Consider the following 16,306-nt stretch of genomic DNA (forward strand, 5'->3'; position numbering starts at 1 on the left):
TTCTTACTATTGAATACACTGTGAATTGTCAAACTAATAGAGCAAGCTTATCTGCGAAAAGATCTAAACCTCCCAAGCACTTCCTAATTCATTTCACAAATATAAGTAGTCTCAATTCTAATTTTAACGATGTCCATTTTCACTTGCAGTCTGCCAAACCCCATGTACTTTTTCTGTCAGAATCTCAGTTATTTTTTGATTCAACTACTGCTCATATCAGATGCCCAAATTATTCGCTATATGATTCCTTTCCCCTCAAAGGTGGTACTTGTGCATATGTCCGTTCAGAGATTTGGCAATTTGGAATCTATTCTGATCTTCTCTGGCTTAAAATCTCTCTACCTCATTGTGTCAAATTCATCTGTTGTCTCTACTGTTCTCCCAACTCCACCAATCACTTGGATCTCTTTGACTTCCTCTCTTTGCAACTTGACTTTCTCCAGTCCAACTTTCCTAACAGTGAGGTAATTTTCCTTGGTGATTTTAATGTTCATAACTCCAGCTGGATTCCGTTTTCTAGTCACACTGACCCACTTGATCGAGATGCCGAGCTTTTTCAATTACTAATGACGTTGCACAGATTGTTCATTTACATACAAGAATACGGACAATCCTAATCATACAGCCTAATAATACGCTTGATCTTTTTCTCACAAACAACCCTTCTAAGTACACGGTCGCAGTGAGAGGTCCTTTAGGCATTTCAGATCACAACTTGGTGATTGTCTCTTCTCCAATGGAGCCTTTATCTCATGGCTATTCTCAACCTCGTGTTGTTTGGCATTACAAGAATGCAAAATGGGATGACCTGCCAGATTTATTTTCTTCTTTTCCTTGGTCGCATTACTGTTTCAAAGCTTCTGATGTCAACGTTTGCTCAGATCGTGTCAGTGAAATTATTCTTGCAGGAATGGGATCCTTTATCCCACACTTCACTTTAAAATCTCGTCCTGTATCTAAACCTTGGTTTTCCAATAAATGTGCTAAGGCTGTTCAAGAGAAGAATGTTGCATATTGTAATTGGCTTGTTTCTAATTCTTCAATTTCATTATCTGCCTACAACAAAGCTCACAACAATCGTAAAGCAGTTATTAATCAGTCCAAACTAGAGTTTGAACAGGTAGAGTAGAAAATTTGCTACTTGCCCTAATGGTAGCCGAACATTCTGGTCCCTTGCGAAAGCTATTGGCTGCAACTTTTGCCCATCTCTGCTCCTATCTCTCTCTTAGGCGCCTCCGTAGCCAGGTGGGAAGGAGCAACAGTGCGCAGCACACGCTTCTTGATTAGACCGGGGTTCGAGCCCGTCACCACCAAATACGGGGGATGCGGGAAGGTCAGGGAATGACCACCGCATATCCCGGAGCAATATGGCCTTAGTTGCTAATGCTCCTAAAAACCAAATAACAACAGCTCCTATCTCTGTCGAAACCAGATGGTTCTGTTGTCACTTCAGCCAATCATAAAGCTGACCTGCTAGAATCCCATTTTTCTTCCAACTTATATATTAATGATCTTGGTAAATCACCTCCCACTATTCCCAACACGCTCCATTCAATGCCTCCTGTGGTCTTCCATCAAAAGGATGTCAGAAAGATTTTGACGAATCTTGATGCTAAGAAAGCCCCAGGTCCCGATGGTATTTCTGCACTTGTTCTCAAAACCTGTGCTCCTGAACTTACTCCTATTCTTTGCCGCCTTTTTTTTACTTTCTTATTCGAAAAGTGTTTTTCCTTCTGCTTGGAAATTTGCCCATAATGAGCCAGTTCCTAAAAAGGGCGACAAATCCCTCCCATCCAATTATCGTCCAATTTCAATGACTTCTACTCTTTCTAAAGTAATGGAGAAATCAATTAACCACCTACTCTTAAACTACCTAGTAACCTTCCATCTGATCAACGATCGCCAGTATGGATTCCGTCAGTGTCGATCCACTGGTGATGTTCTGGCGTATGTTGCGCATTTCTGTTCCAATTCAATGGAAAGGTTCAGTGAAACACAAGTAGTTGCTCTTGACATCTCAAAGGCTTTCGATCATCTTTGGCATAAAGGTCTTCTAAACAAGCTTCCATCTTATGGTTTGCCAACTGTTTTTAGTAATTGGTTATCCAGGTTTCTCTCTGATTGCTCACTGAGGTTGATGGCAGATGGCTCTTTGTCTTCTAATTTCTCCACTAATGCCGGTGTCCCCAAGGTTCAGTTCTTTCCCCCACTCTTTTCCTCTTGTATATTAATGACCTTCTTCCATTGACTGTAAATCCTATCCATAGTTTTGCCGATGATAGCACATTGCATTCCACTTTCTATTTTGAGAAACCGTGCCCTTTTCAATCAGCTTCAACTTCTTGAAAATCTGCTACTAATTCCTTAAATGTGGATCTTGAGGTAATTCTCCAGTGGGGCAAAGAGAACCTGGTTGATTTCAACCCTTCTAAAACTCAATCTTGTCTTATATCTCGCAAAAAGGATTCTTCTGCTCCTATGCTTATCTTTAGTGACACTCTGATTTCTAGGCAAAATGATATATCTCTTTTGGGGATTTCCCTGACTTCTAATCTCTCTTGGCACAAACACATTACAAATATTGCTTCCTCTGCATTTAAAAAACTTGGTTTTCTCTTTCAAGCTCTCGGCGTTACTTTCCTTCCGAACAGCTGCTCACTCTGTATAAATCGCAAATCCGCCCTTCCATGGAATATTGTTCCCTCAACTGGGGTGGTACCCCCAAAATTTCTCTCAGGCTTCTTGATTCCATTAAGAAGAGGGTAGTCAGGTTAGCTAATGATTCATCTCTAAAAGAGTCTCTCCACTCGCTGTCTCATAGATGTACTGTTTTTGCTGCATGCCTCTTCTACAGATACTTCCATGGGCACTGTTCTTCTTACAGTTAAATTCAATTGTAAAAGTTTTCTTACGTTCCCATTAATTAATTGTTAACTTAGTATTACAAAGTGTAACTAAGTTACAGAAAGGAAAACCACCTTTCTTTTTTTCGATTAAACTAACTTTCTAACTTTTACACCACTTGGTTACTCTAGTGGCATTGCTCCTGCTTCCATGTGCTCCTCCTTCTCCCAGGCTGGAGAAAGTCACGTGCAGACGTATTTAAAAATTCTAATTTTCTACCCCTGTTAATTATGGATAAAAGAAAGAGTGAAAAACAACGTGATTGTAATAAAAAAAAACGAAAAGTTATTACTTTAGCTGATAAACTTGAAGTTATTAAAAAACATGAACGTGGTGCAAACCATGCGAAAATCGTAAGAGATCTAGGATACAGTGAGGTTACCGTACGAACTATCTTGAGGCGTAAGAACGAATATAAAGAGAAAGGTAAAGTTTCATCATCTTCTTTTGTCTTACAAAATACCAGAAACAGAATTCTAATAATGATTGAAATGGAAAGTCTTTTATCAATTTGGATAGAAGATTGCAATCAAAAAAGAATTCCATTATCTAAGGACAATATTCAGAGCAAAGCTATTAACCTTTTTACTAAGCTCAAAGAAACAAAATATCAAGGGGAGACTGAAATGTTTGTTGCTAGTTCAGGGTGGTTTGGACGTTTCAAAAATCGAGCACGACTGCATAATGTTAAAGTAACAGGGGAAGCTGCTAGTGCTGATGAAGATGCTGCAGCCAAATTTCCTGCAGAATTGCAAAAAATCATTCAGGATGCTGAATACGACGATCGGCAAATATTTAATGTATTCGAAACGGGCGTATTTTGGAAACGGATGCCAACTAAAACTTATTTGGCTGCAAATGAAGCATCACAACCTGGGTATAAAGTCCCAAAAGATCGACTAACACTTTTATTAGGAGGTAACGCTGAAGGTGATTTTAAATTGAAACCCATGCTTGTGTACCGTGCACAAAATCCTAGGGCTTTAAAAGGATACAGCCATCGCACTCTTCCAGTCATTTTTCGTTCAAATAAAAAAGCATGGATGACCAAAGCCCTATTTGAAGACTGGTTTACGTCTTATTTCTGTCCAACAGTTGAAGCCTATTGCAAGAAAAATAATCTTACTTTTAAAGCTCTGTTGCTTTTAGATAATGCACACTTGGTGACTTAAATGAAAATGTGAAAGTTGTTTTTTTACCGGCGAATACGACTTCGTTATTGCAACCTATGGACCAGGGGACGATTGCAACTTTCAAGGCTTACTATCTCCGCAGAACCTTTGCACAGGCACTTGAAGCTATAACAGGAGATAATGCAATTTCTGTACCAGAATTTTGGAAAAAATATAACATATGATTGGCCATTGAAAACATTCATGCAGCATGGGAAGAAGTGACAGCCAGCAATATGAGAGCAGTTTGGAAGCATCTTTTACCCCGCGCAAACGATTTTACTTGCTTCAAAGATGCAGTTCAAAAAGTTATTGAAGACATAACTAATATTGGTAATGAACTTGGTTTCAAAGGCTTGGATGTGGCTAACGTTCGAGAATCACTGAATTCGCATTTAGAACAGCTAAGTGACAATGATCTTCTTCAAATAGAGCAACAGCGTGCACAGAAGAAGCTGAAGAAAAAGAGTGTGAGCCAGATGAAAATGTTACCTCAAAGGAGATAACGGACTAGGCGAAATCTTTCGTATCGCAGAGAACCTTAAACAAAAGATAATGGATGTTGATCCTAACATCGAAAGAAGCATGTTATTTCGCCAGGGCCTAGAGAAGCTTGTTGTCGGCTATCGGAAATTGTATGATGAAAAAACGAAAGCCAAAACTGTTCAAACGACTGTGTTCAAATATTTCTGTAGCAAATAGTTAGTTTCTCCATTATATATTTTGAACAATAAACATTTAATTCTATATTTACTTTTACATGGCATGCAGTTAAAAAGTTATTTAAAAGGTATTATTTAAAAGTTATTTAAAATTCTTTATGGACATTCCAGAAGGTCAAGTACCAATTATAATTTTTCCTATTGGTTATGATATTCGATTAACGCGTTTCCCTTTTGCGCGATGCGCTCGCAGGACGAATTAATCGCGTTAATCGAGGCCCGCCTGTATTCCAAGACCTTACTACTCCTGAACCTCCTGGACTGAATTCATACTTCTCTGTGACAATTTCTTTTCAAGATGGGGAAAATCCTCTCTGGCAAATACCAACTTTCAACAGCTACATAAATTACATTCTTTGGAAAACTCAGAGAAAGTTCATATCTATACCGACAGCTCCAAAATAGATATGGCTGTTGGTGCAGCAGCAGTTTCCGCCATTTTCTTAACAGCTGCCTCTCTTCCCACTGAATGTAGTATCTATACTGCATAATTATTTGCAATAAAACTGGCTCTAGATAACATAAACAAATATCATATCAAACAATCTCTGATATATATATATATATATATATATATATTATGTGAGGTAAAAGTTAAGTAAAAGTAATAAAAATAAATAAATATGGCTATGTAGCTATCATTAGAGGCAGCAATTGCACATCCTCCACATGATGCCTAATTATATCTGATAATTAAAATAAATATGATATTTAAATAAAATCATCAGCCAGTAGTACGGCAATAATGCAGAGCGAAATGAAACCCAAAATAATATAACTAAACAAACAGGGAAGGGAAAGTAGAGATAATAGGACAAAAAGGTAGTCGATAATCCCCTATATAATTTAGTCAATTAAGTCATTAAACCCAATTAATAAAAAACGATATAAATTTAAATAATGCCAATTATAAATAATTTAGCGGTACCGCCCTTGAAGGTACCAGTTCCAAAAGACGTGAAATATCACCAAAAAAGGGTTAAAGAAACTACCAAAAAACTAAAATATCAAAATAATAGACTGACCATCATGCCCCATATCGACAGAGGACCACGAGGCCAATAATGGTCATGGAATCGCTGCATTTCAATCGTCATACAAATCATCGCAAAGGCAGAAATATCGAAGAACCAAACCACCCCTCCATTCTCCGATAGATCAACCAATGCAGAGGATTTGCATGGCGGTGGTCCTTATGCAGCGAAAAATAATCTATAGAACAGACAGCACTCTTGATCAGAGCCACACCACTGACATAATGCAAGCTTAACCAGCTTATATAATAGAAAGGAAAAGAATAGATGGCGGCACAGGTGCTGCTTATTTAGCATATCAACCCACTACTACCACTAATTTATATTATGTGAGGTAAAAGTTAAGTAAAAGTAATAAAAATAAATAAATATGGCTATGTAGCTATCATTAGAGGCAGCAATTGCACATCCTCCACATGATGCCTAATTATATCTGATAATTAAAATAAATATGATATTTAAATAAAATCATCAGCCAGTAGTACGGCAATAATGCAGAGCGAAATGAAACCCAAAATAATATAACTAAACAAACAGGGAAGGGAAAGTAGAGATAATAGGACAAAAAGGTAGTCGATAATCCCCTATATAATTTAGTCAATTAAGTCATTAAACCCAATTAATAAAAAACGATATAAATTTAAATAATGCCAATTATAAATAATTTAGCGGTACCGCCCTTGAAGGTACCAGTTCCAAAAGACGTGAAATATCACCAAAAAAGGGTTAAAGAAACTACCAAAAAACTAAAATATCAAAATAATAGACTGACCATCATGCCCCATATCGACAGAGGACCACGAGGCCAATAATGGTCATGGAATCGCTGCATTTCAATCGTCATACAAATCATCGCAAAGGCAGAAATATCGAAGAACCAAACCACCCCTCCATTCTCCGATAGATCAACCAATGCAGAGGATTTTCATGGCGGTGGTCCTTAATATGCAGCGAAAAATAATCTATAGAACAGACAGCACTCTTGATCAGAGCCACACCACTGACATAATGCAAGCTTAACCAGCTTATATAATAGAAAGGAAAAGAATAGATGGCGGCACAGGTGCTGCTTATTTAGCATATCAACCCACTACTACCACTAATTTATATTATGTGAGGTAAAAGTTAAGTAAAAGTAATAAAAATAAATAAATATGGCTATGTAGCTATCATTAGAGGCAGCAATTGCACATCCTCCACATGATGCCTAATTATATCTGATAATTAAAATAAATATGATATTTAAATAAAATCATCAGCCAGTAGTACGGCAATAATGCAGAGCGAAATGAAACCCAAAATAATATAACTAAACAAACAGGGAAGGGAAAGTAGAGATAATAGGACAAAAAGGTAGTCGATAATCCCCTATATAATTTAGTCAATTAAGTCATTAAACCCAATTAATAAAAAACGATATAAATTTAAATAATGCCAATTATAAATAATTTAGCGGTACCGCCCTTGAAGGTACCAGTTCCAAAAGACGTGAAATATCACCAAAAAAGGGTTAAAGAAACTACCAAAAAACTAAAATATCAAAATAATAGACTGACCATCATGCCCCATATCGACAGGACCACCGCCATGCAAATCCTCTGCATTGGTTGATCTATCGGAGAATGGAGGGGTGGTTTGGTTCTTCGATATTTCTGCCTTTGCGATGATTTGTATGACGATTGAAATGCAGCGATTCCATGACCATTATTGGCCTCGTGGTCCTCTGTCGATATGGGGCATGATGGTCAGTCTATTATTTTGATATTTTAGTTTTTTGGTAGTTTCTTTAACCCTTTTTTGGTGATATTTCACGTCTTTTGGAACTGGTACCTTCAAGGGCGGTACCGCTAAATTATTTATAATTGGCATTATTTAAATTTATATCGTTTTTTATTAATTGGGTTTAATGACTTAATTGACTAAATTATATAGGGGATTATCGACTACCTTTTTGTCCTATTATCTCTACTTTCCCTTCCCTGTTTGTTTAGTTATATTATTTTGGGTTTCATTTCGCTCTGCATTATTGCCGTACTACTGGCTGATGATTTTATTTAAATATCATATTTATTTTAATTATCAGATATATATATATATATATATATATCTGATAATTAAAATAAATATTTATAAATATTTATAAATAATTATTGCTGTACTACTGGCTGATGATTTTATTTAAATATCATATTTATTTTAATTATCAGATATATATATATATATATATATATCTGATAATTAAAATAAATATGATATTTAAATAAAATCATCAGCCAGTAGTACGGCAATAATGCAGAGCGAAATGAAACACAAAATAATGTAAATAAACAAACCGGGAAGGGAAAGTAGAGATAATAGAACAAAAAGGTAGTCGATAATCCCCTATATAATTTAGTCAATTAAGTCATTACAATTAATAAAAAACGATATAAATTTAAATAATGCCAATTATAAATAATTTAGCGGTACCGCCCTTGAAGGTACCAGTTCCAAAAGAAAAGGGTTAAAGAAACTACCAAAAAACTAAAATATCAAAATAATAGACTGACCATCATGCCCCATATCGACAGAGGACCACGAGGCCAATAATGGTCATGGAATCGCTGCATTTCAATCGTCATACAAATCATCGCAAAGGCAGAAATATCGAAGAACCAAACCACCCCTCCATTCTCCGATAGATCAACCAATGCAGAGGATCTGCATGGCGGTGGTCCTTATGCAGCGAAAAATAATCTATAGAACAGAGAGCACTCTTGATCAGAGCCACACCACTGACATAATGCACGCTTAACCAGCTTATATAATAGAGAGGAAAAGAATAGATGGCGGCACAGGTGCTGCTTATTTAGCATATCAACCCACTACTACCACTAATTTATATTATGTGAGGTAAAAGTTAGGTAAAAGTAATAAAAATAAATAAATATGGCTATGTAGCTATCATTAGAGGCAGCAAATGCACATCCTCCACATGATGCCTAATTATATCTGATAATTAAAATAAATATGATATTTAAATAAAATCATCAGCCAGTAGTACGGCAATAATGCAGAGCGAAATGAAACGCAAAATAATGTAAATAAACAAACATAAGGACCTGCATAAGGACCACCGCCATGCAGATCCTCTGCATTGGTTGATCTATCGGAGAATGGAGGGGTGGTTTGGTTCTTCGATATTTCTGCCTTTGCGATGATTTGTATGACGATTGAAATGCAGCGATTCCATGACCATTATTGGCCTCGTGGTCCTCTGTCGACATGATGGTCAGTCTATTATTTTGATATTTTAGTTTTTTGGTAGTTTCTTTAACCCTTTTTTGGTGATATTTCACGTCTTTTGGAACTGGTACCTTCAAGGGCAGTACCGCTAAATTATTTATAATTGGCATTATTTAAATTTATATCGTTTTTTATTAATTGTAATGACTTAATTGACTAAATTATATAGGGGATTATCGACTACCTTTTTGTTCTATTATCTCTACTTTCCCTTCCCTGTTTGTTTATTTACATTATTTTGCGTTTCATTTCGCTCTGCATTATTGCCGTACTACTGGCTGATGATTTTATTTAAATATCATATTTATTTTAATTATCAGATATAATTAGGCATCATGTGGAGGATGTGCATTTGCTGCCTCTAATGATAGCTACATAGCCATATTTATTTATTTTTATTACTTTTACCTAACTTTTACCTCACATAATATATATATATACAGACTCCTTAAGTGCAATCAGTGCCTTCCAATCTACCTTTTCTCCCTCTTATCCCATTCTTAAAGAGATCCGGTCTAAATTACTTTACCATCAAACAGCGAACCAAAAGGTTACCTTCTGCTGAATCCCCGTTCATGTTGGCATCCAAGGTGATGTCGTGCGGATGAAGCTGCTAAACAACCCGACTCTGGATCTTACAGTCAACTGAAAGTTCCCTATACTGACTACAAATCCATTATTAAAAAAACATGTTGGAAACAGTGGTCTCACCTCTGGCAATCTCAAACCAATAATAAACTGTTCCAGATAAAAAAAAAAAAAAAAAAGGGCTACAACCTGTGGACATCTAGTTTTAGAAGAAGCAGGTGACAAAAAGTAATTCTGGCAAGGCTTTGCATCGGTCATTCACATCCAACTCATCTGTATTTGCTTTTGGGAGAGACTCCTCAGTGCATCTTTTGCCAGTCGCACATAACAATAAAACCTATTCTCATTGAATGTCCGCAACTTTCATCTGTCCGAAAATCCAGCTTTAGCTCCCTCTCCAACTTGCAGGAACCCCTCACCTTATCACATATTCTTGGGAATGAAGCAAATTTCGAGGAGCTGTTTAAGTATTTAAAATGCATAAATTTCTATAATAGCATCTAATCATAATGAGAAATCAGTGATACCTAAACCATGAACAGGCACAATATGGCTCAAGAGGCCCTTGTGCCAAAAACCTCAAATACAACAACAACAGTAGCTTCTGTATATCTCCCTCCTAATTTCTAATTCTTCTTGGATGACTTAGAAAACTTAATAGATCAGCTGCCATCTCTCTTCTGCTTATTCGGGGATTTCAATGCTCATCATCCGTAATGGGAATCTCCAACAATAGACTAAAGGGGCAAACTAATATAATCTCTGCTTGATGCTCATCTTACCCTGTTAAACAGTGGTTAGCCTACCTATATCCATATTTCTACAGGATCCATGACTGCAATAGACCTTTCAATCTGTTCTCCACCTATATATGCCAATACGCAGTGGTCAGTTCTTGATAACCCACTAAGTAGTGATCATTTACTGATCCTTTGCAAGATTCAAACAAGAGTAAATTTTTTTAACATTATGGAGTCTGCTATATAATGTTAAAAAAATTAAATAACAAAGCAATAAGCTCCCTGTTGACATTCTACAATAGAATATTTTTAGGAAATAGTTATCCACACTCCTGGTGTCGCTCAATTGCCCTTGCTTTTCTGAAACCAGGTAAGTATCATGCTATCCCACATAATCACAGGCCAATTTCACTGACTGTTTAGGCAAAGTCTTAGAAAAATGGTACATAGGTGGCTATCGTGGTTTCTGGAAACCAACAATCTGCTAAACAGAAATCAGTAAGGGTTTCGGAAGAATCACTCAACCTTAGATGTGATGATTAAAGAAGAGGCAAACATCCGCAATGCTTTCTTAAAGGGGCGCCTCCGTAGCCAGGTGGGAAGGAGCAGCAGTGCATAGCACACGCTTCTTGATTAGACCGGGGTTCGAGACCATCACCACCAAATACGGAGGATGCGGAAAGGTCAGGGAATGACCACCGCATATCCCGGAGCAATATGGCCTTAATTGCTAATGCTCCTAAAAAACCAAATACCTTAATACCTTTCGTAAGAAGACAGCACCTGGTCATGGTTAATCTTGATATTGAGAAAGCCTTAGACACCAAGGGGATGGATATGTCTATGTTGTTTTGGATTAAGGGGGCAGTTACCCCAATTTATACAAAATTTTCTACACCACAGAACATTTCAGGTCAGGTATATGAACAGTTTATCCAAACCATCCTAAGCGCAACATTATTCACAATAAGAATTACTAATATAACACGAGACATATCAAAAACAGTTAAATCATACATATTTGCAGACGACCTCATCTCTTGTCAGTCACAAACTATGAATGCCATTGAAAGGCAACTTCAACTATCCATAGCCAGAATAGAATCATGGGTGCAGTGGAATGGCTATTCCTTAGCAGAAAATAAATCAACTGCAATTCATTTCTGTAAAATACACAAACAACAACCAGAATCAGAAATATATTTAAAACATAACCTGATTCCCCTTACCAACAATTTTCGTTTATTGGGTTTATATCTGGACAATAAACTTAATTTTTCTAATCACATAGCCTACCTTAGAACGGCCTGTCTAAAGAAATTGAACATATTAAGAGCTGTCTCCGCTACTCTTGGAGTGCTGATAGACACTCCCTATCACATCTCTAAGGAACTTTAATTCGATCTTGTTAGATTATGGATCACCTGTGTATGATTCTGCATGGAACAGTTCTTTATTGCATTTAAATACAATTCAGCATAGATAGTGCCCTAAGGATAGCCATGGGAGTCTTCAGAACATCTCCAATCCACAGCCTGTATATTGAGGCAAATAATCCCCCATTGCACCTCAGGCAAAAAACCTTACTTTGTAACTATGCCGCAAAAATTAAAAGTATTCAATCTCATCCCAGCTGGGAATACCTGTTTGACCCTCAATATGTAATGCTATACAATAATAAACCTAATGAAAACCACTCTGTGGGTTTTTGATTGCAAGAGATCATGAGCAGTTGGAATATTAACTTTCAGCATATCCTGATGACTATGCTTTTAGCATTAGTATTAGTTGAAGCATATTTATGCAAGAAAGCAAGGCGAGCGTCATACAGCATAAGCCAAAAAAAACTTCCCATTTCGTCCCTCCGGTCACTCCAAATGTTTATCTAGTTCAGCCTTAAATTTATTTAAGCTATCAACTTCCACAATGGAAGTCTGGATTGCTGGAACAGACTTCCAGATGGAAGTCTGTTCCAGCAATCAATTACCCGCTGGCTAAAGGCAAACTTCCACACATCTATACACTTCTCCTGAACTTCCCTGGATTCAATTCTCACCTCGTTATGAAACTTACTTTCTGAGATGGAGAAAAGGCTCTCTGCTGAACAACAACTTACAGCAGCTACATTAAGCCCACAACTCAGAGAAACTACTTATTTACACTGATGGCTCCAAAACAGATGAAGCTGTAGGTGCTGCAGCAATTTCTTCTACCTTCTCAATATCTCTATCTCTTCTTACCCAATGCAGTATCTATACTGCAGAATTAAATGCAATAAAACTGGCCCTAGATAATAAAAGCAAGCGGCATTTCAAGCAAGCTCTGATATATACACTGATCCCTTGAGTGCAGTCACTGCCATTCAGTCTGTTACTTCTCCCCACCATTCCATTCTGAAACAGATCCTATACACATTATATCAATATCAAACATCCAACCAGATGGTCACCTTCTGCTGGCATCCCAGGAAATGAAAGTGTGTGGATTGTGTTGCTAAACATCCTGACAGTGGATCATTCTGCCATCTGAAAGCCCCATACATTGATTATAAATCCACTGTTTAATTTTAAAAGAACCTCAACTGTGGACTTCTAGTTTCAGGAGAAGCAGCTGTGAAGAAATCATTTTGGCAAGATTCCAAATTGGCCATTGGCCTCCGTAGCTGAGTGGTCAGGAGCGGGAGTGCAGTGGCACACGCTCTTTGAGTAGACCGGGGTTCAAGCCCCTGACTGCTGAATACGTCGATCTGCCAACCCGCACTGGACCAGCGTGGCAGATTATGGTCCATTTCCCTCAGCATGAATTGTTGAGGAGGCTTCCATCCTGCAGTGGTTGATAATGGCTGCACTTTACTTTTTTATACAACTCATCTGTTCTTGCTTATGGGAGAGAATCCTCCTCCTCACACTCAACTAACAATTAAACATATTCTAACAGAATACCATCAATATTCAAGTATCTGAAAAATTCAGTTTTTTTTCTCTATCCAATTTGCAGGAACCTTTTACTTTATTACACATACTTGGCAAAAATGCAAATTTTGAGGAACTGTTTCAATACTTGAAATGCATAAATTTATATAACCATCTCTGAAAGTCATAATATGAAAGATTCAGTCATAAGAAATCTTGAACAGGCACAATATGGCTTGGGTCCCTTGTGCCAAAAATCCTCAATCACAACAATAACAACATAATTCATATGTGTCCCATGCATTTTTTCTTCTCTTCCACGAGTCTCATTAGGTCATCTTATTAGTTGCCAGTCACTGATTTCATAGGCAATAAATTATGGCTTTATTTCATTTTCATATCTTCATTTTTAATGAATTCTGTCTGTATTATTTTTTATTTGGACACAATAGAATCTGAAGTGTTATATCTAAATTATATAAGACTTTCAGATTTAGGAAGGTAACAGAAACAGATTTCAGTAAACACTTAACAGGAAAGAATTGACTAAAATTTCTGATTCACAATTTATTTTTTTTATTGTAATAAAATGATGTTACAGTATAGTATTATTTATACAATTTCATTTTGTAATTAGAATTTGGAATAATTTCTCTGGGAAAAATCTTTGCAATTTATGTATCTCTTTCCTCAAGGTTTTGCTGATGCTGCCACTGATCCTGCTGACTTCCCTATTGCTCCTACTTACGCTGTTCAGAAAGTAAGCTAATTATTATTAATTTATGTAAGATTTTCTAAGTGAATATTTAGAAAGTTTATGTGCTGCTCTATAGCTTAATAGTTTGTCTTTTGTGGTGAACATTACTAAGTTTGGAGGGGCTAGGTGCCAAGAAAATGTTGGGGCTAAGCGATTTCTCTCGGTGGGTGTTCTAGCAAATAAGGTTTTCCTTTTTGAGTTGTAAAATTCTCATTTCATTTCTGTATTATAATTATTGTTTTTCTTTCTCTTTATATAACACTCATCAGACTGCCAACAATCCATTTGGTATTTGTGTTCAAAAGCTACTCAGAGAGCTTACATAGCATTAGATAAGGTTGCATGATCACCAAAGCATCCACCTTCCACCTAGCATGCGACCATTCAGACTTTATCCATTTAAGAAATGGATAAAGTCTGATACCCCCTTTTCTGTTTGAAGAAAGGAGGAAGCCCCTGGTGCCACTTGATCTGTAACACTAGCACTAAACCACCATCTTCCATCTAACTTTGACTCTGTTCAGAACACAGCTGAACATTCTGACTTCTTGTTAGTTTTCACAGATGGCTTGAATTTTGGAATTAGCATTTGGAATTGTGTCTAGGATCTGCTGTCTTTTCAGGCAGTACTATATCTGAGCAGATTCCCCCCCCCCCCAAATGCAGAATATCCACTGCAGATCTGCACATTATAAAGTTAGCCTTGGATCACATAATGACTTGCCAATACCAGTGGTTTATTATACACACCAATTTTGAGTGCACTACAGGCTTTATCAGTGATGAGATACACGAATCATCCAACCCTGTCTTGGGTTCTGCAGATGATATGCATTCTCTGTGAGGGGGAATTTCATATTCACTTTTGCTGGATCTTCAACAAAATTAGCAGCCCCAATCCTGGCATGTCAGTCCCCTATGCAGATTATAGGCAAATAATCCATAATAAGTTATACAGCAGACTCTCGATTTACCGGGATCAGTTTACGAGGATGGTTCAAGACTCCATATTGAAAAAAAAAAAAAAAAAAAAAAAGAAATCAACCAGAAATCATAAAATTCAAGTAATAACTAGAATAGGTATAAAAAGATGTTTTGCAAGTCATAAATAAGTGACAAGAAGCTGCTTTATAAGTCGTCATTGGGAGATAATGTGCCTATTATCTTGCAACCCCTGCTGTCTTCACACCGCCGCTCAAAAAGGGAAAAAAAAGAACAAGAAGAAATGTTTGGTTTGTTTTATTGCATCACATCGATTCTTGTTTTTCCGTTGCACCGCAAAAAGATAAATTTTGTTTCGTTATTTATGTGAACGATATAAATTTTTTTTTATAGTAAATATTTTTTTTTGTTCAGAAATTGTAAAAATGATGGGTAAGCATAAAAGAATTGTGCTTTCAGTTATACAAAAACTTAAAATTATTCAAAAGTTTGAAAACTGCGCATCCATTAAATCTCTAAAGAACCATTATAATGTTGGTGACCAAACCATCATAACATTGTAAAAAATAAAGGAAAGTTATTAGATTTAAAATGAACATCGTAAAAAATAAAGGGAAGTTATTAGATTTAAAATGAACATCGTAAAAAATAAAGGGAAACTATTAGATTTAAAATGGACATCGCAAAAAAAATAAAGGGAAGCATCATATTGGACATGCGAGTAGTGAGTGGCAAGTTTTTTTATCTATCGCCATACTTTTTTTTTTTTTTTTTTTCAGGATTGTAAAATTTAAAACAAACAAAAATAATAATAATAAGCAATCAATAACAACGATCATGTCATGCACAAATGAGATACGGAGTAGCAAGCAAAAAATTAGAAAAGAAGAGAAGATTCTTAAAATTTATTTATGCTTTTTTTATATGACTAAAGATTTCAGTGAATGGTACACATACACATTTCACTTTCACCATAATAACATAAAAACCCACAGAATTCCAGCTATTGGTATTATCGCAAATGCAATAAGATTGAGTGTGCTACCCGTTTATAATTAATTACACTAACAGAAAAGTCCAATAAACCGGAAAGTGCAAATTGTTTTTATGGTAGTGACCTCCAGAAATGTGCTTTATTAAAATGTGGGGTGATAATAGTGAGTTTTCGCCTTAACCCTGTGAAGTTCTTTACAGAAAATTTCATTTTGACCGTTATGGTGCCGACTAAGAGAATAAGTGCCAGTGGTACT

At 36.5% G+C, this 16,306-nt stretch overlaps 1 protein-coding gene across 5 annotated transcripts in view; it reads left to right on the forward strand.

Annotated features, from left to right (window-relative positions):
* LOC150088262 (acetyl-CoA acetyltransferase, mitochondrial-like) overlaps positions 1-16,306 on the forward strand; it is a 670,540-nt gene that overhangs the window by 505,196 nt on the left and 149,038 nt on the right. For all 5 annotated transcript variants that reach the window (XM_090369428.1, XM_090369427.1, XM_090369425.1 and 2 more), the window contains one exon: positions 14,053-14,117. In XM_090369428.1, coding sequence (XP_090225554.1) covers positions 14,053-14,117 — 65 coding nt within the window. The remainder of the gene's footprint in view (positions 1-14,052; positions 14,118-16,306) is intronic.

The sequence above is a fragment of the Mastigoproctus giganteus genome, chromosome 3, assembly GCF_048544385.1.
Source record: "Mastigoproctus giganteus isolate SK-2022 chromosome 3, ASM4854438v1, whole genome shotgun sequence".
Taxonomy (NCBI): domain Eukaryota; kingdom Metazoa; phylum Arthropoda; class Arachnida; order Uropygi; family Thelyphonidae; genus Mastigoproctus; species Mastigoproctus giganteus.